This window comes from Triturus cristatus, chromosome 3_1, assembly GCF_964204655.1.
Source record: "Triturus cristatus chromosome 3_1, aTriCri1.1, whole genome shotgun sequence".
Classification (NCBI taxonomy): Eukaryota; Metazoa; Chordata; class Amphibia; order Caudata; family Salamandridae; genus Triturus; species Triturus cristatus.
The window spans coordinates 461,908,397-461,934,570 of NC_140583.1; the positions used below are offsets into that span (position 1 = coordinate 461,908,397).

The window sequence follows — 26,174 nt, forward strand, 5'->3', positions numbered from 1 at the left end:
ATATTCTGTCATTATCACACAATGTAGTATCACTCATATTCTTTGATTTTTCTTTTCCGTAAGTGCCTCCTAGTCATTAGTCTGGGCTATTGTCTTTGCTATGTTTGTCAACCCTCCCAGGCGTCCGGACGTAGGTAGTTCCTACGAGTAGGAGCCCCCACTGAGTGGTGGCTTACTCCCGCCAGTGTTGCGGGTAATCCAGATGTCAAAGATTAGGCTCTACCCAATCCACTTCTAGGTTTTTGCCAGAAGGAAGATATTTCTTGCACCGCCTCTTCACCCTTTAGGATTACTATTGAATCCATGATATAGAGGCGGTACTATTTAGGACACCCTTTTCCGACTGTCTCCTACACTTCAGAGGAGATTAGGTTTTTTGTTCCCCCGGTCCTGATGAAATGCCGCTCATTCGTTAGATCATAGGTGTGAATCATGTCTACCTTTTAACCCATTTTTTCACCTCTCACCTCACACACTGGGCTGCAGCAGGCTCTCCCCTCCCTTTCTTCCTTCCCTTACCTGGAATTCCATACCCTACTGATCATCCCAATCACCTCCTTAGGAACTGCATACCTTTTTGATATATCTCTACGTTTATGTTTGTCAGTAGTGATGGTCCAGCAAGATTTTGGTTTACATCCTCATCTGTAAATGTTAACCCAAGATTTTCTGCCATGCTTAAGCCTGTGCTCTCTACGTCTGTGGTTTGTTTAATGTATAGTCCATATTTTGAGTCGATTGTTAATACTATCTATAACAAATTCTCGGCCACTGAAAATTACAGTTGTTTTTGAGGTTCAAAGGTTGGACAATGTCCCTTATATCTCCTACAGCTGTGCGCTGCTCATAATCTTTATACACCGAAGAGGAGTGAGAAGGATATGGTAAGGGAATATATGTTCACGTACAACTGCCAGGAGTTCTGGGATCACTTAAATGTATTTTCACTGCACACTTTTCTTCGACTCTGCTACCAGAAACTGTGATGGTAGATTTGTCAAAGCAGCGCATATGGCTGGGGCTTCATGTTTCTAGCCTTCGCCTTCTACAAATTAGTTTATCAAGTGACTGACGGCTCCATTTACTAAGCCCGAGTTGCAAATAGACAAGGGCATCCTGGCCAATTTATAGGGCGAACCGAGCCAGAGCGGAGCCAGGGGTATGGCTGGGCTCTAAGGGTCAGTCTCCAAGCCGAGCTATGAAAATGTTTGGCATTTATATTGTGCAACAAACAATGTAAAATTATGATAGACTATCTTCAAACTTCAAAAAAGTTTACTTCTTTAATATGCACAAGTGTTCCTTCTTAGTACATCACATTATATAGCTGCATAAATTGGCATTTGTTAAAAGGGAGAGTTTTTAGACCTATTTCTGGCTCGAACCCCAAAAACAATGGCATTAATGAACTAAGAGGCAAGTTCGTAGTCATGTAAACCCTAAACATCGCCTAGGTTCTTATTATAGATGGAGCAACTTTATAATCTATTAAATCAAGCATAAGAGGTGATTGAGCACTGCACTTTCTGAACTCAAATATTTAAAAGCGTGCTCTATGTTATGGTAAGAAAGGAGGCTACGTGAAATAAAATATTGCTTAGTATCACACAATTTGGACAACCAGAGACGCTGGTATTGATTCCAGGTTATCTGGTTTCACACTTTGAAATTCAGCCACCAGATAGGAATATTTGTCCCTCTCTCTCTCTCTCTCGTTTACATCTAGGCCACTATTATGCCTTACATTATTGGCTCAGCACGAGAACCATTGAAACAGATACCAGACCCACCTTGGAGATCCCCAGGCATTTAATATCAGGCGAAGACTGCATTTATTTGAGGGGGTGTCACACACCAAACACCCCCGCCCTAAAGCTAGAATAAAAAAAATGCGGGCCTGTTCAGTGCTTGAATTTCATTTTCCTGTTGTCTTTGAGCAAGTCTGGTTCTAAAAGGGACAGGGAAACAGTATAGATGTTCTACAATACAATACAGTACAATACAATGCGATACAATGATCGGTGTCACAGATACGAGGTTGGGGATTGGTGGGTGTTTCTTTCATTGTGTGGCTATCAGTTGTAGAGTAAAATCCAAAAACATATATATATATATATTTCTTTTTAATTAAATGCAGAACAGAGTCAGAATATCTTTATGATGTGATTTCCCAACACTTTGCAAATGCATATGTTTCCTTTAAATGTTTGTGCAGTTAGCATCAAAATACATATATTTGGAAACATATCTATTTACCTGTATTTTTTAGGTAGTACAAGAAGCCCAGAAAAAGGGACTGTTAAGAAGACCAGTTGATCTAATGTTGGCTATCTACCTAATGTTTGCAACTGCTTTCTGCATATTCCGAGGCATGGTAAGTGAAAATTGCATAGTCTGTTTCTACAGTGTATTACCATTTGAATTCAAAATAAAGTCAGTTCAAAAACTGTTAGTATAGCTTGGTGAGCACAGTTAATCAACGGTGAATGCTTCTCCTTGTTCTTTTGTACACATACTCTGGCTGTGGAAAACCCCCAGTGATACCCTTTATATAGTGCGCTCACAACATGCAGGGGAGAGACAAATGCAATTAATGTGGTTTAACGAAGGGCATAGCATTTTGTTCACATGGTACCATTGCAAAACGATAACCATAATTGAGCAGCCATTGTTATGAGAATACAGGAGATAAGATCAGCAAAGACATACATTATTGTTATGAGAATGCAGGACATAAGGTTAGCAAAACAGTTCAAAGATTGTGGAGGCAATAGAAAGTTGTCTCCACCATCATCATAGCTGAACACTTCAGGATGGAAAGTGCCAGAATGCCACTCTCCTTATCCACTGCCCACGCCCTCCCCCAAGGGCATCTAGAGTATACATACCTTAGTAGGAACTTCCCCTCATCTCTCAGAGGGATGGGCAGGCAATACCCGCCATTCCATACCAGCACGTACACCAGGGAACCACTTAGTGCTCCGTCCCTGCCGGGATGCTTGTCACCAGGCAAATCCCCCAAAATGGTCAACTCTGGGCATCCCGGGGTAGGGCAGTAAGTTCCAGGACCACCAGCAGGTCAGTTCCCCTTCCTGCCTGCCCGGTGCCCACACAAATCAACACCCCTCCACAGAGACAGTTCAGTAAATCAATCAACATTTAGGGTAGCCCCCTTTTGCTGAAAAAAATTCCACCATAACGTCAGTTCTAAATCTGTTCGTATAGCTTCAGTAATTTGGTGAGCACAGTTAATCAATGATGACTGCTTCTCCTATTTGTTTTGTACACACACGCCGCTGTGGAATACCCCAAGTGGTACCCTTTCTAGTTAAAGCTATGCCTTGACCACCATCTACTCATCTCATTGTCCAAGCATCTGAAGCAGCACCACGAATTGAGGGGTATTACAATATATAATTAAAAAAGCGGGCCTGTCCGGTGCTTGAATTTAGTTTTCCAGCTTTTTTTCTTAAACATTTTTTATTGAGAAAAGAAAGAAAAGTACAAGGCAATGTCACAGCAATATTCGGGTCTACAGTACAAAGTCACATATTGCAAAAAACAGAGGGGCCGATTCACAGAACTAACTTAAGACAAAATCCTAAACTTACTACTTTTGGTATTGACAGAAGTTAGGATTTAGTCTTAAGTTTGTCTTAAGACAAACTTAAGACAGACTTAAGACAGTCTTAAGACAGACTTAAGACAAAATCCTAACTTAAGTTTGTCTTAAGTCTGTCTTAAGACTGTCTTAAGTCTGTCTTAAGTTTGTCTTAAGACAAACTTAAGACAAAATCCTAACTTCTGTGAATACCAAAAGTAGTAAGTTTAGGATTTTGTCCTGAGTTAGTTCTGTGAATCGGGCCCAGAGCGTTCAATAAGCACATTTTACGTCCCAATGTTGATCCAGAATGAAAGTGTCCACCATGTTCATGAGCATCTAGTGCTTAGTTGGACTAACATACAGACAATGCGAGCCCACCAGATGTAATCTTGTGATAGAGTAGGTACCCTGTGCGGGTTAGGGCGAGGGCACTGTGGCAGTCTCAGGCGCATCCAGCAGTAAACGTCTATCCTGCTGCAGTTCTGTTGTTGGAGATAAGCATAGATCACCTCTATATTTATTCCACTTTCCCCACTTATGATCCCATTTCTTAGGGCACCCTCTATGCTTGAAAACATCCTTCTCGCAATCATTGCCCTCTCCATGTCATTTGCCCAATCTCGCAAGCTCGGAATGTCCCCACTCCCCACCTCTGCGCAATGTTGCGCTTAGCAATGGCCCACCCCATTGAAGCCCATGTTTGCTCGATTTGCGTGAGGTCCTTGGCTTCCCACACGTTAAGCAGGCACAACAGGGGGTGGCCTTCAGGGTCTTACTGCACGCTCGCTCCATTTGCTTTGTGACCCTTTCCCAGTATTGTCTCACTACCGGGCAGTCCCACAGGATATGGAAGAAAGCTCCCGGCTGGCTGCAATGACGAAGGCGCTGGGGTCAGGTCTTCTACCTAGTTTGAATAAGGGCTTTGCGTCAAAGTATACACGGTGGAGGATTTTTAGTTGGACCAGGCGCAGTCTCATTGGGATAGCGATTTCCCTGGGAGAAGCCAGTGCGACACGCCAGTCTTCATCATCCATGTCCCCCAGGTCCGCCTCCCAACTTTGCCGCAGGCATTGCATAGGGTTGGGTCGAATATTTAGCAGCTTTTTGTAGGTTAGAGATATGGCTTTCGTGGACATTGGGTCGAGTATCAATTTGTCCTCCAGCAGAGAGGACTCAGGCAGAGGTAGCTCCCTGGTAAGGGCCGCTGCGACTGCATGTCTGATCTGTAAGTATCTAAAAGTCTCGGTTTGCGCTAGTTGATACTTGGCCTGCAAGTCAGCAAATGTGGCCAGTTTACCCCTAACCCACATGTCCCCCACCGTTGAAATGCCTATCATGTCCCACCTGTCGAATCCAGGACATTTGCTGAGCTGACCCAGCATATCTGGTTTCCAGAGAGGCATGGCTTTTGTTAGTTTGTTATGCCAGCCCCATTTCTTATTTATTCCGTGCCAGACCTCCACCGTACGTGCTGTGGGTCCCATGAGGTGGAGTTTACGGGGGTTTGTGTATAGTGCTCTGTTGTATCCTTCCAGTCCCAAGAGCCACGGTCAGTGCGAAAGTTTGGGTCGTCATACTCCCCATGCACCCACCTATTGACCGCAACCAGTTGAGACGCTTGGTAATAAAGCTGTATATCAGGCAATGCAATACCCCCATCATACCATCCCATTTTCAGTTTCTTAATAGCTATGCACGGCGCCCGCCCTTCCCACAGCAATCCTCGAACAACGCTGTCGATAGGCGTCAGGGATCACATTGGGGGCATTTTGCAGTGGGTACAGGGAAAGCGGTAGCACTAACATCTTAAATAGTGCTGGCTGCCCCAGGAGGGTCAGGGGGAGAGAACGCCAGTGCCCAGCGTCCGATCACAGATGAATCAAGGACTTTAGCAGGTTGAATTAATAAAATAAAGTCTGATCGGGGTTACGAAGATGCCGAGATACTGGAAGCCCCGTAATGCCACAGGTTTGCTGTAGCCCCTAGGGCTGTGCGGCGGTTTCCCCCATAGAACATAGAGTTGGGACTTTGTCCAATTGATCGTATACCCCAAATGGGCACCAAAAATGTGGAATATGTGTAAAACTTGGCGAAGGGACCGCGAAGGTGAGGCCAAATAGAGGAGGATATCATCCGCATATAGCGAAATGCGATCATCATGATCCTCTGTCCATTTCAGTCACCTTATTTCCGGGTCTCCCCTGACCCAGACAGCAAGGGCCTCTTAGACCAAGGCAAAAACCAAGGGCGATAGGGGACATCCCTGTCTGGTGCCCCGCTACAATGAGAATTTCTAAGAAATATGGTTGTTTACTGACCTGCGCGGTCGGTTGAGTGTAGAGTGTAGAGTAATCTGATCCACTTGATAAACTTGGGTCCGAAGCCCATCCTAACCAATACTGCGAAGAGAAAATCCTACTCAATGGTATCAAACGCCATTGAGGCGTCCAATGAAAGCAGGACCGCATCCTCCCTGATCTTATCTACTCTGCCGAGCACCCCATGCAATCGTCGCAGGTTCAAAGCTGTGTTCCTCCCTGGCATAAACCCAGATTGATCCGGATGCACCGGCTCTGTGATATAGGGGATAAGTTGGTTGGCCAATAATTTTGCTACTATTTTTGCCTCTACGGAGAGGAGGGATATAGGGTGGTAGGATTCGCAAACCTCTGCTGGTTTGCCTGGTTTGTGTATAACCACAATTGAGGCCATCCTGACTTCGGGTGGTAGGATTCCTAGTTCAAAACTTTTGGTATACATGTGTAGTAAATGGAGAGAGAGCTTGGAGGCCATTGGCTTAAACAGCTCAATTGGGAGTCCATTGGGTCCCATAGCCTTACCGGATCGCAAGTCCTGGATGGCTTTTTGGATTTCGGTCTCCGTGATGTCACTCTCTAGGGAGTCTCTGTCTTGTATGGAAAGACAGGCGACTTTAATAGTCGACAGGAGGTCCGCGGCCATTTGGGACTGGGACATCTCGGCAGAGAAATACACCGAGAGGTGAATGTTTCAGCAATCTGCTGGGGGTCAGTGAGGGGTTCCCGTCAGTCCCAGTTATCAAGTGTACCCACCTAGATGCATGTTCCCTCTTTTCTAGCCAGGCCAGGAGTTTCCCAGTCCGTTTGCCATGCTCATGTATCTTGTGACGGGTGGCGATATAACTTGTTTTGGCGGTTTCCGTAAGCAGTTGCTGATAGTCAAGGAGCACCATATTTAGTGCATGTTGTGCATCTGAGTCGGGAGCACACGCCAGGGCTCTTTCCGTGAGCAGGATGTCCTCCTCCAATTCCACTACGCGAGTTCTCTCCTATGCCCCACCATCAGTGATAAGGCGTGGCCCTTAATGATGGCCCCAAACGCCCCCCACAGTACACAGGCAGAGGAGACCGACCCCACATTCTCTGCAAAGTAGTAGTCAGTGTCCTTGATCAATTTTTGCCTAATGCGGAGTACCTTAAGAGCCCAAGGATTGATAGTGAGGGTAGTGCAGCGCTTGGTTTGCCCAAAAGTTAAAGTCGTGAGTATGGGTGAGTGGTCAGAGATTCCCTGCGCAAGGCACCTGGAGTCAGAAAAAGCATGAATATCTTGAGCATGAGTGAGCATATGGTCAATGCGTGACTGACTATTGGGGGGCCCCAGATTGAAATGTAAATTGGATGGTGGTCGGGTTAAGCCATCGCCAGATATCCATCAAACCCATAGCGGATGAGAATTCAGCCAGATGGGATCTCCCAGGGGGGTCCCTACGGGGTGTGTGGCGATCCCTGGAGCCGTCAAATGCCAGATTGAAGTCTCCCCCTAACACCAATAACCCCAATGGGCATGTCAAGCATGAGTGCTCCGATGTCCCGCAACGTGGGACTCTGTAATCTGGGGGGGACATATACAGATATGATGTTAAGAGTCTGCCCTTCCCAAGTGCCAGAGAGTGCTACATATCTACCCTGTTCATCCATCCAAGTCGTGTGTATCATATATGGACAACCCCTGCGGAGGATTACTCCAGCCCTTCGTGAACCCGAAGTGAACCCTGAGGGGGCAACCATTCTGTAGTGAGGGCTGAGATTTAGATACATACATTGCTATGTTGGCATAAGCGCGTTAGATATTAGAAAGCCATCTTGCCACGTTTTGCTGCCTTTGCACACAACACTGCAGATACATGTTATTATTTGAAAACTGCTTGCTCACCTTTTTCTTCACATGAGAACTGTCTGTTGTTCACATCCCTAGATGTGCACTGCGACCTTGGTCTGAACATTATGTAAAGAAACAGTCTGGGTCGCCAGACAATGCATGTTTGAGTTCAGGTTGATCGGCCCACTATTTAGCCATAACACGCATGCAGCTGCAAATACCTGAAAGTCAAGTGCTTTTAATATTGCAGACTGCATGCTTTACACACATTCGGAAGAAGAGCTTTCCCAGGAGCAGAGTACACCTGATCCTGTGATGTGATTCCACTAAGCTGATCTTTACGGTATGGGGTTCCCCATTCAAGCCTAGAGACCTTCTACTAGTCTAATAATACTAGTTTACTAGCGAAAGGAAGGTGGCTGTATTCCACTGTCATTTAAACTATGATTTCTCCTTTCATTTTCTATGGTATTGTAACAATGCTGATGGTATTGATTGTAATCATTTGTCTGCTTATGTTAGCCAAAGTACTGCATCTTAGGACACGTAGTTTATAAAATAAACCTTTTAAACTTTACAGTGTCTCTGATTACTCTTGTTGTGGACTGATAGGAGGATAATTACGAACAGGTATTTCTGATTCCCACCATTCCTGAGAGTACTCTAAGTCGCTTGTTCTGGGTTGTCTATACATTGGGACCTCCGAGATAATACGGATAACAAATGGGACACTGTTGCTGGTCGGATAGGGGTTCTGGGTTCTGAGGTGAGTTTCTGGTACACCACAATTCACTGAGGTCCTGGTTTCCTGCGCATAGTTCTGTGCATGAGCAGAATCCCTGCAACATGGCGCACCTAACGTTTGGTCTTTTGATTTGAAACGCCTTAGTAGTGCTTCTATTAGTCCACGACACCCTCACTCTTGTTTCCGGATAACGGGAGTGACGGATTTTACCTACCTATTGGTTGCCTAATAGGTTCTTTCAAGCTCGTTAATTGAAAAGGTTTCTTATATTTCTGAACCCTTGTGCTACTGTAAAATCCGTTGTTGTTATTGTCTGTGTCCTTATGGCGGTCGAAATTGCAGCACATAGCCGTGCACCTTTGCGACGTCATTTGACGCAGTATGGGGTGCCGGACGATGGGATGGCCGTTATATTTGTGGTGAGTGCAGATGGCTCCCACCCTTATGAGTTGTTTTACTCTTGGGTGACGCTGCCAGCAGTGAATGCAGATGATAAAACGTTTCACTCGATTACTCACACGCGGGTCCCAGCAAATTATACGCCATACAGGACGCTAAAGATTCCCCTTTCAGCCTGGCAGCATAGCATTTGGTTTAATGGTGCCCTTCCCCATGCGGTTGCACCGGCTAGACTCGGCCCTTTGTCAATTCCAGGGGCCATATTGCCGGTGCTGGCCAGATTTACGCCTCACCCCCGATATGTGACTTTTGCGGTGGGTGAGTTGCGTACACTCCCTACAACCCTTATTTCAGTATATAGGGCTTTGGTGCAACACGTCTCACGCAGCGTGCAGGTGGGGGCACCTGCTGTTGCAGGACTACCAGCTGGTCATCCTGCGGTTGTTATTAGCCCCGTCATAGTTAATTCGGTGATGGGCAAACCCCTCCCAGAATAAGGATGATTTGCCTTATTGGCTTGCCGAAAAATTTGACCAACTGGAGGCAGTTTTTCCACACTCTACCGCTGTGGAGAAACACAGAATCCTCACCATTAGTTTGCCGAAAGACTTAGTCCCAGAAGTGTCCGATTGTGACAACTGGGGTAAGGTTTTTGCCACGGTCTACTCGAGGTGCTTTTGCACTCCGTCTATGGCTGTGCTTCCCTCCGTCATTAAACGTGTTCAAGATAACCACGGTCTGGAGGCGGCTGTAGAGTTGGCAATGCGGCTTGTCGGAGTATTCGACGTAGTTGCCTCTCTCGTCCTTGGTAATCTCAAAGGAGATGCAGTACAATTTCAAGTGGCTAATTGCTTAGCCCGCGTCGATGAACTCGATAAGCCGAAAGAGTTGCCTAAATTTATTGCGGAGGCTTATAGAACAATTGGCCGCAGTAGTTTAGGGGTTAAACCAGCTATTATCATTCCTGACTTGATACAACAAACTAAGGTGAGCTCATCTATCAAAGACGATCGTCCAAATTTTCCAAAGCAAAATTGGCGACAAAAGGACCAGGGAAAGCAGCAACAGAAACAGGAGTTTCGTCCTGCGTCTCTCATGCAGCTGACTAGTGAGCGCACATACGATTTGGGCGATCGCACTAGTATTAATTCACCTGATAGATTTCAGGTTACTGAACGTTCTCCTCGTTCTTCACAGGATACATCGGCCTCGCACTCCGGTGGAGGAGAACGTGGCAAAGGTCGGGGTGCCCAACAAGGACGTGAGAAACCCCGTCAGGCTGACGCTAAAGGCAAGCAAGACGAGTTTGCACGTCAACGTCCCCCGTTTCAGAAGAAGAAAGTTGCTGCTCTAACAGCGAGGTATGCCACAGATATTGCGGACGCTGCTTCGGAACCTGACATGGGCGCTAACGCTGCTCGACAGCGCAGCGGAGGTTACAGTAGTGCGGCAAGCACTACGTCCATATCTGGAGGCGACAGCAACTGACACGTTCATTACTGTAGGAACTGCGGACACTAGAGTGGCTCCCCTTGACAGACTATATGATATAGACCTCTTAATCGAAGGTGACATACAACGTACTATTCAAGGGATTTTTTGGGATAATCTGACCTCTTCCTATGGCATTCTTTTGGCGGAGGCAGACTGGCCCCAGGCTTTCATTTTAGATGCTCCGAGAGGGGAGGAGGTAATCCTCCCGTCCTTTGAGCACACAGTGCCAAAGGAACACGCTAAAAAGTTTGCCGAGGAGTGGGCTTAGGTGCTTGCTCCGACTCAAGTAGGCTGGGATAAATTGTCCCCCAGCCATGAGATTCCATTACGGTCTATGCACCAGCCACAGCCCCAATATCCCAATTCGTCGTGAAGCTAGATCCCACGTCGCGGACATCCTTGAACAATTGGAATATCAGGGAGTTATTGAAACATGTGTGTCACCAATGAATAATCCTTTGTTCACCGTAACGAAGCCTGATGGGTCGTACTGCCTAGTTTTGGATTACCGGCATTTAAACTCTCATTGCCGGATGTGCGCGGTACAGAATACCCACAGTTCTGCCCTCGTTGATAGTCTTGTGCGTTAAAGGTTTAAAACCACACTTGACATATCCAATGGCTTTTATAGCCATAACCTGTCCTCTATTAGTAGTCAGTGGACAGCGTTTACTTCTGGCGGCAAGCAAAAACAATTTAAAAGATTGGCCATGTGCTATAAAAACAGCCCTGGCGTCTTTGCCGCATGTGTAGTCTCTCTATTGGAGAGCATTGACCCAGATGCGTACTGTTGATGATATCTATCTCACAGATAGATATCAACGACGAGTTGTGGCCGCATCTGTGTCGTGTTGATCACATTATTGTTATGTTTGAAGACTTCGGTTACAAATTCAACTTTGCGAAGTCTCACATTGCAGAGTATACAGTGTTGTTTTTGGGCTACGAGCTCAACAATGAGGGTCGAGGATTGGCTCCTCACTTTCTGGAGAAGTGCCCATGCTTGCGTGCTCCAACAACATTGAAAAAATTACAGTCTTTGCTGGGCTTTCTGAATTTCGGTTGTACGTACATTCCTGATTATGCCCAGCGTATCAAGCCGCTTTATGCCTTGGTACAACCTACTTTTTCCAAAACGAGCTGGCTGCTAGAGCATTCAGCAATTTTGCAATCTTTGCAAGCTGAACTTCTTGCTTCAAAATACTTATTGACACGTGATAACCACACTAACCTGGTAATAAGAATCGTGCCAGGCGCAGTGGGTTTCACGTACTTGACGTTCAATGAGGGCGACACCGTCCCCATTGCATACAAATCACACCTGTACACTTCGGCTGAAAGTTTTGACGGCAGTACAGATGGCGATTTTTAAAGAACGAGTGCTGTCGCCAGGAAAACGCATGTTGGTGATCACACCGTATCCTGCCTTAGAGGCAGTGACGAAAGCAAGTTTACCCAATTCTCAAGCTTTGCATCCACGTTGGATACAATGGGCAACTTCCTTGACATCGCCCGATGTCACCTATATCTTTCATGCCTCATTACAGACTCAGGAGTATTTACAGTATGAGTTCGTTCATCCCACTCCTCTGTCTTTGCGCCCACTCGAAGATTACCATTGTGTCATTTACACTGACGGTTCGGCGAAACCGGCGACTGGATCGAAGCATGCCTATTCAGCGGCCTTCGCAATTGTGGCAGGTACTATTGTAAATGGTGAATTCCAATCTGATGTCGTGCATACGCAGTCATTGGGCGATTGTACCGCACAGTTGGCGGAACTCCGTGCTCTAGTGCTTGCACTGGAGTTTGCTGATCCTCGAGTCACTACTCTTATAGTCAGTGACTCGTTTTACTGTGTTCAATCCTTCAACGACATTCTATTCTTTTGGTCTCAAAATGAATATCGTGATTCCAAAGGTAGCACAATTAAGCATAAAATGCTTTGGGTTCGAGTGTCAGAACTTAAAGAACGTCTGCCTCTCGTGAATAAATTCACGCTCTTGGGCACCAGCGAGTCAGTGTCCACGCTGTCGGCAACAGCTTAGCTGACGAAGCAGCGAAAACAGCAGTGGCGACATATCTAGTAGCAGCAGTTACAAGATCCAAAAGTAAGATCGATAATGACATCTCGGCTGCTATTGCTGCTACAGAGAAGGGAAGTTATTACCCGAGAGGTTTCCCTTCTCGTGACCATTATCACTTAAGTCCTGATAACATCCCATTGGTGAGAATTAACGACGTTGGTGACAGATTGATTCCCAACGCGGACTGCAGACCATCCTTGATAACAGCAGCTCACGAGGGTATGGCCTCTGCCCACGCCAGCGTTGCAGCTACTGTTTCTCTGTTACAACAACATTACTAATGGCGGGGGTTATATAAACAGGCTCGCACTTATGTTCTTGATTGTGACATTTGCCAGCAGATTAAACCTTCAACTGCTGCGCGCCCACCACAAACTCAGATGTACATATCCAATAAACCACTTGGCTGTGTTTATTTGGATCACTGCGGTCCTTTCTCCTCTGATACTGCGTACAAGTATATCTTAGTTGCAGTGGATTCGTGCACACGTTTTCTGTGGGTATGGCCACAAAGGAGTGCTGATGCCCGTACTGTCATCAGGGATTTGCGTGTCTTTGTGGGAAGTTTTGCATTTGGTACCTTCCATTCTGATCAGGGCCCTGCGTTCGCCTCTAAGGTGTACAAAGAAGCCATAAAAAATTTGGGGGTCCAAGTCAAATTTTCGTCTCCCTACTGACCTGAGGGTAATAATGTGGTGGAGCGAATGAACCGTGACTTAAAGCAATCCTTGACAGCTTGGGTTTTAGGCACTGGCCGGAACTGGTTAGCCCATTTGTATGATGTCCAACGTGCACTTAATAATCTCCCTAGAAGGTCTCTGGGTGGGCGGACCCCATACATGATGCTCTTTGGCATAAAAATTTTTGTCCCGGACCTTGACGGTCTAGACATGGCGGCGCCTGCCGCACCCTTTGACGTAGATGATCACTGTGCTGTATTGCAGACTCTACAAGAAGCCAGAGACAGTCTCGCGAAGGAACATATGCCCTCCACATCTGATGCTGCGCTTCAGATTCCAGTAGTTTGCTGGCTACCTCGAGTTGGTGACCTGGTCCGTGAGAAGGTGGAGAACAAGAAGGAGTTCGGCCTCTCTTATCGAGCCCCGGTTCCAGTGCTTGGAGTTCAGGGTACAAGAACAGTCATTTTACCTCCATTTCCTGGTCGCAAGGATAACAGGTACATCTCCATTGACAATGTCAAACTACAGCGAGTGGCCGATTCTTCTTAGTATGTCTCCAGCGGTTTCTTGCCCTGCGATGCTGAGAAATTCTGTTTTGGCTCTGGCATCTACCACCATGTCTGATATTACCATCGAGATGCATACGGTTACTGATCCTTTGTTACTACCACCGGCAGGTGGTCCACCTGAAGATACTGAGTATGCTTATCCTGCAGATGTAACATTGCCTGTTTTAAAATCAACCGAAGTTACCCAGTCCCGTTTCTCCTTTGACACTAACTCAATGACTTCCAATGCCCCGTCAAAGGTTTCCTTTTTTGCTGTTTGGTTCAAACGACATTTTTTAATTCCCCCTTGGACTTACATTTGGCTGATGCTCATATGTATTTTTCTGTTCATGTCCATTGGATTTGTAGTGGTATTTTTTTGTCTTGTGAATGGACACTACCTTAAAGAAAGATCTACAATTAGACTAATTGATGGAACTTTGGCCCCCCACTCCTCATCACACATCATGAAGAGGGACCAGACTTTTGTGAATATTACTGCCTGGCCAGTGTTAGATGGGATTGCATGGGATGCTGTTAAATTTCAGATTCATGGTCCAACTGAGGTTATCAATTTACCAAATGTATTTCGTGTTTCTATGGGTGATGTAGTTAAACAAAACATCCGTTCTGATGATTGGGACGTTCAGGCCATAGAGGCACTGTTCTCTGATTTGAAATATTATGCCGCATTTGATGCTGAGGATTTGTATTTAGATACTGCTAATTATGGTGAGCAGTTTTGCTATCAACATTATGGCAATTATTTCCTACATAAAGCCAATACTTTTCGAAATTTTGTAAATTTTACCCAGTGGGAACATTGTCCAACGCCAATCCTGGGTAGCTCCACCACGTTGGTGGAAAAATTCACATATTTTTCATATTTTAGTGTTTCAAATCCTGCCTCTTTTTATTTTAAAGTGGCGGCTTAGTCTGCCTCGAAAGTTAGGCTGACGCACACTAAATTATTATATTCCAAATCCTTTATGGATGATTTGTCAATCAAAGGTTATGATCTGTGGAAGGCTTCTATTGATCTTAAATCGTTTTGGGGTTCCAAACCGTGGCAGGTACAAGGAACAGAAGCTTTGCATTGTGCCTGCCTCATCCCGAACCACATGTTGTTCTTAAATTCAACAATCTTCCAGACCACCTGCTTTGGATTGGCTACTTCGAAAAAATTAAATTATCCCTCTACTCCGGATCTGGGTGCTTATCCAAATTGGAATAATCATACAGATCTGTCCCTTGATGCGTTGCAGTCGTACATTACTAATGCATCCTTCAATATTTCCAAGTTGCATTCTGAGGGATGGTTGACTTGGCAGACAAGTTCTGATTCCTGTCAACATCGTTTACTGGGTTTGACACCTGGGTATACACAGGTTCGCGTGGACCTTTGTTTTGAATCTTCTCATTCGGTAACTACCTACTCTGTAGGGAAGTTATGCCAATCTTGGCTGCAACATTCCACCTTGGCATCTGTTAAACTTCATTTATCAAAATTACATGACAAAATAGACTTGAATGATTTTGTTAAGGGTCCTATGGGTGGTAGGTCCAAAAGATTGGTGTATGCTATTTATAACGATGTTTGGAAGTTATCACAAATTGAAGCTGCTTCCAGATTAAGGGGTATTAATCAAGCCAATATGGAAAAAGTACTAGCTGTTATAGATAATAGCATTAACACCCTTTCTTCCAGAGTTTACACTTTAGACAATATTGATTCCTCTGTTGTTGATATTGTGCAGAATGATATGTCTGTTTTGTATCGTGGTCAAAATCAATTGCGTTCTATAATGCAGTTTGCATGGACATTGCAAACGTTAAAGGCTGGGAAAGTCCCCAGGGACTATATGAATACATCATCTTTGTTCCTTCCCTTTAATCTCACTGCAAAGCAACAATTCATGTCAATGAAAGATGCGACCTACTCATTACTGCATATTTAAAAGTTAGAACCATTGCCTTTCTCTGTGGCAGAATGGAATTCCGCTGTGTGGCTTATCCACGGGTTAATCACATTGACGTTTCCTTTGTTTAAATTCAGTTCATGCATGAAACATTATGCCCTAGGTAGATATGAACAACTGGGTACTGCCTTCCTGCATGAAGTTTAGTCACTCCCATTTACATACAGGTGCATGAGAGACGGTAGAGAGGTCCATTTGAAAGGTGAGGAATGCACTTCCACACCTGATCACTCTGTAGTCTGTAGGCACATTCAATATCTTGGCACATGCAATGTGCACGCTCCTAATTTAGCTTGCGTCCTGAAAGGGATTCCAGTGCCAGCTATTATACCCTCTTTCACGCTGCTGGCTAACGGTAGTTTTTTGCTTTTAAATAATGAGGCTTGCTGCGGGATGTTAGTGGGAATTCCCTACATAGTGACTGTATCACAGAGAGTAGTCTGCTGAAAGAATGTCCTATTCCCACCCCAGCATGGGTGGCTGGATGTATCCATCTGGCCTTCCATTCCAACCTTGAAAGCGGAGTTCAACAAGATGAGCAGAATAAGGGCTCTATTGTCTCAAAAAGAAGTCGCACGGACTTCATTCCGGGAAACAGTTGTCCTTCACGTAGCAAATACGCGCACCGAGGTGCAAGCGCTTTTGAATACTGATCTCCCACTTCATTTTGGTGCCCTGATTCAAACTATCTTTAATGCCTCGTCAACAACTGGCTTGGCACATTTTTTCAAAATTGTGGGCTCCGGCCTCGTGACCTCCTTCCAAACTATTTTTGGTGTGATTGTACTAGAGGCCCCAGTTGTTGAAGAACATGTATGTTCATTTGCCTTACTAGACTGGATGGCGGACACTTTTACAGAACACTCCAATGACTTCCTCTTGGAAGCTGTGGCTACTTATTGTGCCTATACATTGATGGATTAACTTGGATGTCCTCCAACTTTCCTTTGCACAAACTTTTTGGTTTTTATTCGACATTCGGGCTCTCTGAGCCTTGCCGTTAATTTTTCCATTCAAATTTTTTTTTCCTTTTATCGTTTTTTTTCCTTCGAACCTTCACTACCTTTTATATGGATTTCTAATTTGTGCCCTTAGTTCTGTTCTATCGAACTTGAACTCTGCGTCCCTTATTATATCCCTATTTTGCTAGTGGTCCGATCAAGGGGGGGTGTAGTGAGGGCTGAGATTTAGATACATACATTGCTATGTTGGCATAAGCGCGTTAGATGTTAGAAAGCCATCTTGCCACGTTTTGCTGCCTTTGCACACGACACTGCAGATACATGTTATTATTTGAAAACTGCTTGCTCGCCTTTTTCTTCACATGAGAACTGTCTGTTGTTCACATCCCTAGACGTGCGCTGCGACCTTGGTCTGAACATTGTGTAAAGAAACAGTCTGGGTCGCCAGACAATGCATGTTTTTGAGTTCAGGTTGATCGGCCCACTATTTAGCCATAACACGCACGCAGCTGCAAATACCTGAAAGTCGAGTGCTTTTAATATTGCAGACTGCATGCTTTACACACATTCGGACGAAGAGCTTTCCCAGCAGCAGATTACACCTGATCCTGTGATGTGATTCCACTAAGCTGATCTTTACGGTATGGGGTTCCCCATTCAAGCCTAGAGACCTTCTACTAGTCTAATAATACTAGTTTACTAGCGAAAGGAAGGTGGCTGTATTCCACTGTCATTTATACTATGATTTCTCCTTTCATTTTCTATGGTATTGTAACAATGCTGATGGTTTTGATTTTAATCATTTGTTTGCTTATGTTAGCCAAAGTACTGCATCTTAGGACACGTAGTTAATAAAATAAACCTTTTAAACTTTACCGTGTCTCTGATTACTCTTGTTGTGGACTGATAGGAGGATAATTACGAACAGGTATTTCTGATTCCCACCATTCCTGAGAGTACTCTAAGTCGCTTGTTCTGGGTTGTCTATACATTGGGACCTCCGAGATAATACGGATAACGAATGGGACACTGATGCTGGTTGGATAGGGGTTCTGGGTTCTGAGGTGAGTTTCTGGTACACCACAATTCACTGAGGTCCTGGTTTCCTACGCATAGTTCTGTGCATGAGCAGAATTCCTGCAACAATTCGATACCCCCATCTACTTAATGCCCCACAGGAGTTACCGACCAAGTGCGTCTCCTGGAGTAGGACGATGTCCAGCGCCTGTCGCTTCACATATTGCAGTACTATTCCCCGCTTAATCTTATCTCCAAGGCCGTTGACATTCCATGTGAGGAGTTTAAGACGTAAGTGGGGTACCATGTGTATAGAGGTGCGTGGACGACATAATCTTGGGACTCAGAGGACAGGCGCCTGGCTGTATCACTGGGGCAATGGAAACGGGCGTGCATGCAGTGTGTCATGAGACAGGTAGAGTAAGAGTAGGGTCTGTGAGTGGACAAGTGAACACCCCTCTCGGCACCCCAAGTGCACCCCATTTTGCCACCCATAGGATTCCGGTGGTGAAAAGGCGAGGATGCGCATAGAACAATTAGCCCGTTGATTGATGGAAAAACAAACACGAGAATTGCACAAGTACAGAAAACCAAGCACCAAATACAAACCTCCCCCGACTCCCTTCCAACACTTAACTCCCACCCCCCACCCTGCCTCCCTGCACAACGGGTACAAAACCACCCGCCATACCCTGTCACCCACCCTCAACAGTGTCGGGAACATGAATCAACGCCACTCCCTGGGGCAGCAGTTCATGTAGACAGGAACAACCCCGGCCTACGATTCCATAACATGTTGTCAAAATATAGTGAATAAACTATTGCAATAGACAAGAGAACATCATCGTGACCACGAATAAAAACCTAGAACCAAATAGAAGTGGATCTATATGAACTCTGGTCTGTCGGAACCCATGCGAAAGGTAAAGCACTCCAAACCCAACAGCCGCTACCAACTATATGCTCAGGGAGTCATCCAACTCAAGAGACAGTCACATATACTTGCCGGTCTTCAACACTCATCCCTCCGGGCTCTGAGTCACTAAGTCACTGTCGGGCGAGGACACCTGCCGCCGGCGTCGGTCACCAGCAGTTCCAGCACATCCTACGGATTTATGGGGATGCTTGCCCACAGTTCGCCAGCCTTCGAGCCAGTCCCAGGCCTGGTGAAGAACCATAGTGTACCCTCTGACTCGACACGCAGCTTTGCAGCATGAAGAGAAAAGGTGGAAAATTTCATGTACACAAAATAAATTAGAGAGAGAGGAAAAGGGAACACAAGTGCTATAAGATACACTGAATCACCATCTCCCTTTCTAACACAACAAAACCCATGCACTACCACACCACACCACACACCACAAACAAACCAAGATACCTAAAACATGCTAGCTGGCCAGGAAAACATGAGAAAAGTAAATAGAGTGCCAACCACAAAGTGCGGTAGGAAACGCACACAAGAGCAAGAAAAAAAAACGTAGGAAATATGGAAAATAAATTCCACAGCAAACATCATAAGCACTGCCTTCCACCCATACCCGTAGTAAGGGTGGTACGTGTGGAAAGGTGCTCCACACGGAACATGTGCAAATGCACAACTCAACACCCAACAAAATGTAAGAGAAACCGCAATCACAAGGAAAACACTCACTTTCAAAATCTGACTTCAACTCAGCCCTTCAACCAAACCAGAAGTTAGGGTAGTACGTGTGGAAAGGCGCTCCACATGGAACATGTGAAAGTGCACAGCTCACCACTCTATAAAATGCAATGGAAACAGAAATCACTGGCCAAAACCCTCACTCATCGCAAATCTGGCTTTAAATCAGCCCTTTCCCCAGACCTGAAGTAAGGGCGGTAAGTGTGGACTAAAGCTCCACACCAAACATACCAAAAAATTTCAAGGAAACATTAGTGCTGATACTACAGCAACCAACCCTCAAACGCAAACACTGCACTGTACACCTGACAAACTACAAGTCTCAGGCAACACACCTCAAAATACACCGCACTACACACAGCAGTAGAATAACACACTATGAATAAGTATCAGGAACACAACCCCACAAAGCAGTACTGAAATCCTAAACTCCACAAAATGGAGTACTCAAAAGTAATTACATTCTGCAACCATTAGACTCGAAATCAAAGAAAGTACACTAAATCCCATAGCATAACTAACAGCACCCTCAACAAAAAAAACATAAATTGAGCACAGAACATACAAAACCGAAACGATAGCTTCAGGTCTTTTTCCTATGCAGCGCATGCGCGCTGCGTAGGCGAGACCTAAAAAAGTGATCCTTCAGTACCGGCCCTATAACTAGCGGGCTTTCTGTGCACGAAAGCTGAAAAACACTTACTCAAACAGCAGTCGATAAAAGAGCATTGCCGGTCAATCAAAAGCACTGCGCGACGCCGTATTCTAAATAAAGTGACATGATTCACAAGTTAATAGGGAAAAATGAACAAACATGACTCCATTTCTATCCTTTCGGTTACTCTTCAACTAACTCTTGCAATAAACTGCTGCCGGGTGTCATGCGTTCACAGCCTGATTGTTCAAATGAAATGCGCTACTGTGATCTTGTTTAAATTAAATGTGTCCACGTTTCTGAACGACATGACGTAGTGCTCAATAGACAAGGCAAACAGACTTAATCACATTAAAAAACCTACCAATGACTGCATACTGCGAAGTGTAGGTAACAAAGTCGCAAATATCATAATGCGATATATCTTGACTGTGATATGTAAAATGAATCAAAATGCTATGCCGATGTCACTGCTAATAATGGATGAGTGAACTCAATACCAATTACTCCCATGCAAATAATGGACTATATCCCCAAGAAACCTGGTGCACAAAATTCTCTGAGTGGGAACCATATGTTATGAGCGGTTGCAATGTAGAAAACTGTGTGTAAAAATACTTGTGAATGCCTTAGTGTGATAAATTGCTTTTGTTCAACAGCATAAATCCTAATAGTACCCCGAAACCTGATTTAAGGAGACAGAACCCTAAATAGCAACATTATCAAAAAAGTGCTGCATGTCTACAGATGTGATCATATGTTATTCAGTCACGCTGTTTCCTGGTCGCTGAACTAAATTTAAAATATAAAAACAGTCAAACTCGCTCTGTACAACAACATATCTGCTTACCAAGCCAACAGCTTGGGTCGTCAAAGGAAGCAAACCATTTCTATTTTATCACTGAGACCAAATGGTATCAAATTGTTCAAGCGTCTTATCCAAGACGTTTCCCTCTGCGCTAACTGTTGATTGGTGTCTCTGTGTGGTATCACAAATATTTTATCCAAAATTGTGAACCTCAGTTGGAGTATAGTGGGGTTTTTTTCCTATCCAATGTGCGGCTAAACATGAATTGTTATTTGCAGTTCTAATCATGTAGGACAGCCACACCCACTGGAGTACCCCCAAGGCTGTAGTGCACCTACCCACCAGATTCAGAGTTGAAATCGGGGCAGGCGGTGCAGCAGCAGTCTCACAGCAGTGGTATGTTATGCTCAAAGTGGAGCCTAACATGCAGATTGCTGCTGTGAGAGTGATGACTACACATTCCTGCACGGTGTGGCATGCACCATGTCGTGCATGCCACACTGTGCAGGAACGGGGATGCAATTCCAGGGAGGCACAACATGTGCCCCCGCATTCGTCCCCTGGAGCGGCAGGGGGCCCTGTTAGGGCCCTCTTAGTTGCATCTCCGCCACCCTTTTCATGGCGGGCTCACCGCCATGAAATGGGTGGTGGACAGGCAACTCCTAATATGCTCTGTGGTGCCACAGCATATCGCTGCTCCTGATCCCAACTGAGGCGCTGGTCCTATGGCGGTCCGACCGCCACACTCAGAATATTATGGTTGGGCCTTTAGTGGTGGCGGTGGTCAGACCGCCACCACGAGTATGGCAGCCCTGTAGAGTGTCGTACTCGTAATCAGGCCCTAAATGTCCAAACCATTTCCACAGAAATACAGTTCTAGGAATCGTTAATCAATTTGACATACAAAGGATCGAATTTCAACTAGAGATTGGTAGTTATTTCATGTTTGTGTTATATGGTATTAGAGAGGCGATGGATACATAGTAGGAGGCCCTGTAGACTGGTCAACTTTAATGGAATCTTAACAGCTAGAAGAAAAGGCCTGAGGGATTTCTTCAGTTCTTAGATCAAGAAGTATTCTACTAAAATTTAATAAGGGAGTGCTGTTAGAAATCGGATTCCTGGTTGGCTGAGGTGTGCACCCAGGCCCGGCAGGAGCCACCACTCAAGTCAAGATAAGCCAGATACACACTCAAAAATAACCTGTGCTTACCCCTGGTAGCTCTGCACAGAGCAGTCAGGCGGCTTTTCTAAAGAGTCCATGTTTAAAGTATTTGTGCAACAGATTCACACACACTAACACTATGAATACACCACAAGAGTACTCCATACATGTTTAGAAAAATATATAATATGTATCTGAGTAACACAAGGCAAAAACAACAAAAATCCTATCAGATTAAATGTAAAAACAGTGCTTAGAAGTCACTAGCAGTCAAAAGGTAACTTGAGGTTTGGAGGGACTGGTGCAAATCCAGAGTTCAGGCCCACCGCGATGGAGGGCAGGCCGGCTACAGGACCCACGCAGGGCCCACTGAGAAAGTACCATGGATGGAGCAAAGCGTTGGGTTTCATTCATTATCACTAAGCCACACCGGACCCACATTGAACATTAAACTTTTCCTCCTTTATAAGGCACCACAACCTCCTCATTCCTTACCTACAGGTCGGTAGAACAGTTTTATTTGGTTACTATACATTTACTTTTTTGGGCCCCAAGTTCTTATTTTATCATTGAGCTCTTCCCTTCTCCCGAGCAATGATTGATAACAACAGCTCTTTATTCATCACATAGGTGAAACTGATGCATTATTAATGCTTGTTCTTCTGTGGTAAAATATACTTGTTGAGACTGTGTGCGAAAAGGCAGCAAATGTGAGATGTGTTTGTTTATTCATGTGATAACACTTGCATAAAACATGTGGTGATTGTAGAAACAATTAATCCATTGTAAGATTGCAGTAATTTGAAAACATTGCAAGAAATGTACTTTAATGGTGACACACTATACAAGGGCTATTGAGCAGAGACTTTAACAAATAAAATCTCACCAGGAGTCAGCTTTGCAGAATATAAGGCCCACAACAGAAGACATTTATGAATCCTATGGTAATAGACCATGCCTTCAATAACATGTAAGATTAACCTTGTATCTGATGCATAGTTAACTTCGGTACTGGCTTTTCGACTGATGAGATATCTTATATCAACTCATGAGGAAATAACCGAGATAAAGCTCTTTTTAGTACTCATGCCATGGTATTTCATAAAGCATCTGCAATAGAAGAAATGCACTGAAAGAGTTGAGTGCTGGGCTGCACGATGGCTGCGTTCTTAAGGAGCCCTGACTCAACTTCATTCTTGGATTTGTGTTCTGTTGCCATGAGTGCGGAGTGAGAACGTGCAGTGTCTCCCTAAAGAGATTCTCAGCTTTCAACATCCTGCCAAATGACTGATTTGGCACCTAGCTCAACCTCACCTTGGCTTCCAACATGGCAGTGCACACCAAATGCATCCTGTAGTCCCAGGGCTACTAGTTTGACTAGTAGCAATATTGCAGATATTGTAGAGGACAGTACAGAGAACCCAGACAGTGACTGATAGCCCCAGAGGAACAAACTGGATTTTTTTGGATAGGCTCCCCATAGCCGAAGCAACAGTGGCATGGAGAAGTGGTGAGGAAGTTGCTCGCTTGGATTGGGGTTGGAAAAAGCAGTCACCATTGGCCTGCCACTATCATTCGTCCTGGTGATGCAATTCACCAGTGGTTCTAACGCTTCTGCAATAGTGGGTACCAAGAAAGCAAAATCAGGTCCTCAAGGGGATTAGTGACTTTGTTTCACCAATATCCCCAGTCTCACAAGGAGACCAGAGGAGCTGACAGTGGTCACTCAAGAAAGTAAGGGCCACGCTCACCCAGAGGAAATCCATGCATGATTATGGGTGTGCGGAAGGAGTTCCAAGGCACTACAAAGCTTTCCTCTCTGGAGTGTTATGGAAGGAAATCCAAGGTTGTGTGTTGGAGACATGGTGGAAACAGACTGCAGTGTGGGGAGTTTGGAATGCTGCATAGTTGGTGGAGACCGTGAATGAAAATGAAGTGAGCCAAGGGAAATTCATCTGAGAACTAAGTCATCAATTCCACCTCAACCCTGGACTTAAAAGATGAACATTTGGAAAATGAGCCAAGAGCTCTTTTATTGGAAGTGCAATCTATACCCTGACCTTGCACACGGATGAAGACTGAAAATCAGAGGTAAAGCAATTGACTAAAGAGGAAGGCTTCTATGATGTTTATAATGAGAGTTTCACTATCGACACCCCAGTATGACCTACGTGAAGAGATTTCCTGAGGTGACTGTAGTAGTTGTGTATATACAACATTTCCTTTTAGTAATTATTCATGGACGCCTACAGCTATGTGTGTTGGAATGTATTATTGATTCACTTAGAGGCCTGCCGCATTACATTTACAATAAAAAAAATAACAATTTAGAAGTATTGGGTCTGAATATCCTTATGAAGTTGTCATTTCTCATTTGAATAGAAAAATGAGTGACAGCATTATTTTCGGTATCGGTCAGGAGAGGTGTTTATGAAAGATTGAGCCTCGGATATACAGTGATTTCCAAGTTTCTTTGCTGGCTCTGGGACAGTGGTACTTTTTATTTCAAATATTTAATCAAGTTGCTTTTCTATTATTTCTTGATAGATGGGAATCGGATTATCTGTTCTAGTCTGAAAGGTGATTTAAATGGCTGCTCCCCCCTCAATCACATCTCTTTATACATTATACTTGTACATGCGCTAATCTGGTGCTTCCTGCATTTTATTGAGCGTCCATTTTTTAAAAATTTAATTTAAGTCTTTTTATTTTCAAGAGCGAACCAGAAGGATTTTTCTCACGTACACAGCATGTCACCTACAACCCTGTGAAGGGCCGCTCACGTAGTTTAAGTAGGCATGCAAAATGCAGATGGGTGTTGTCTATGCAGATGTTACACAGCAAGTCGTCTACAACCCATGACGGGCCGACCGCATAGTAAAATAGACACAGCTTCGAAGCTCGATTATGAGGAGCCTTCAGTCAAGAACAAGAAAAACAAGATAAACGTGAGTGAAAATAAAGAGATGAACATGAAGAGATAAACTGGGGAAGGAGAGGCGACAGGAAATCTTAGTGAGCCTCATTTTTAACTCGTTTGCTGTCTGTAAATTTTAATATAGGTTTGCCATACTTGTTCTTAAAGGAAACTGTCTTTTAAAACTGATTTGTAGTTTTTAGAAAACGGTAAAACTTGTCTGATTTAGAATGAAATATCGCATTGCTCCACTCACCACGCATCACGACTCCATTGGGGTTGATACTTCTGTGCTCCATCGCAGTCACAAGAGGGTCGCCGGTCATACAGCCGTGATGAACTAATATCATTAGATTCACACAGGGGTAAGAGTGAACATCATTGGGAGGTACTGGACAATATCCAGAGGAATTGCGATATTTGTAACTTTAGCTTCTGTGCTGAATTGGAAATCTGCTCCCATCCCACTGCCCCCCCTACAGTCACTCTGAAAGGACATTGTATCCAGGCAGCTTAAATAAATCCCGCTCACTAGTGAAACACGCCTCCGATATATTTGAGTTACTGTCAGATGAGCAGCTAGACTTACTTTTTGTGACAGAAACATGGCTTAATGAGTTTTCTAACCCAGTTATTGAGTTGGCTATACCCAGGGGATATAAAATAGCTAGAGCAGACCGCATAGTGGGTAGAGGTGGTGGAGTAGCGGTGGTGGCGTGGGTTTTTACTAGGGGTGGGCGGAATTTGCGAAATTAACTTTCGCAAATTATCGCAAAAATGTTTAAAATTATCGCAAACAAGCGGAAATATCGCGAAGATGCGGAAGTTTTTTTCCGGCATGTTCGCGAGATTTTCTGCATGGTTGCGGGTCGCCAACTTACCCATGTGGTTGCTTGCGGGCGCGGCCATCTTGTTTTGAGTTGTCTCGCGGTGCATGATCGCGAGAAGAAAGACGTGATCGCGCGACGCATGACGTCACTGCGGGCGCGAACTGTCGCGAGACAGCGCAAATGGCTAAAAACAATACAACATCTCATGGAGAACGCGACCGGATCAAGAAAACTTGTCGGCGAACGCAGGGATTCAGGTAAGGCGATCGCGCGCGAGAATGTATTAATTTACAGCGCGAGCAAGAAACAAATTATCGCCAAGCTGCGGAAACCGGAAATTTTGACATTTTCGCGCTCTCCGCGGAACGCGAAAATGTCAAATTATCGCAATTTCCGCAAACGGAACAAAATTTTCGCCCAGGCCTAGTTTTTACCTGAGAGGAGCCCCAGGTGATCGGTGATGGTGAGGTATTGAATTTTTCCATCG

The 26,174-nt window shown here is 44.8% G+C and overlaps 1 protein-coding gene across 2 annotated transcripts in view; it reads left to right on the forward strand.

Annotated features, from left to right (window-relative positions):
* The window catches only part of TM6SF1 (transmembrane 6 superfamily member 1), a 507,967-nt gene that overhangs the window by 311,437 nt on the left and 170,356 nt on the right, over nucleotides 1–26,174 (forward strand). For both annotated transcript variants that reach the window (XM_085644277.1, XM_085644276.1), the window contains exon 7: nucleotides 2,270–2,374. In XM_085644277.1, coding sequence (XP_085500403.1) covers nucleotides 2,270–2,374 — 105 coding nt within the window. The remainder of the gene's footprint in view (nucleotides 1–2,269; nucleotides 2,375–26,174) is intronic.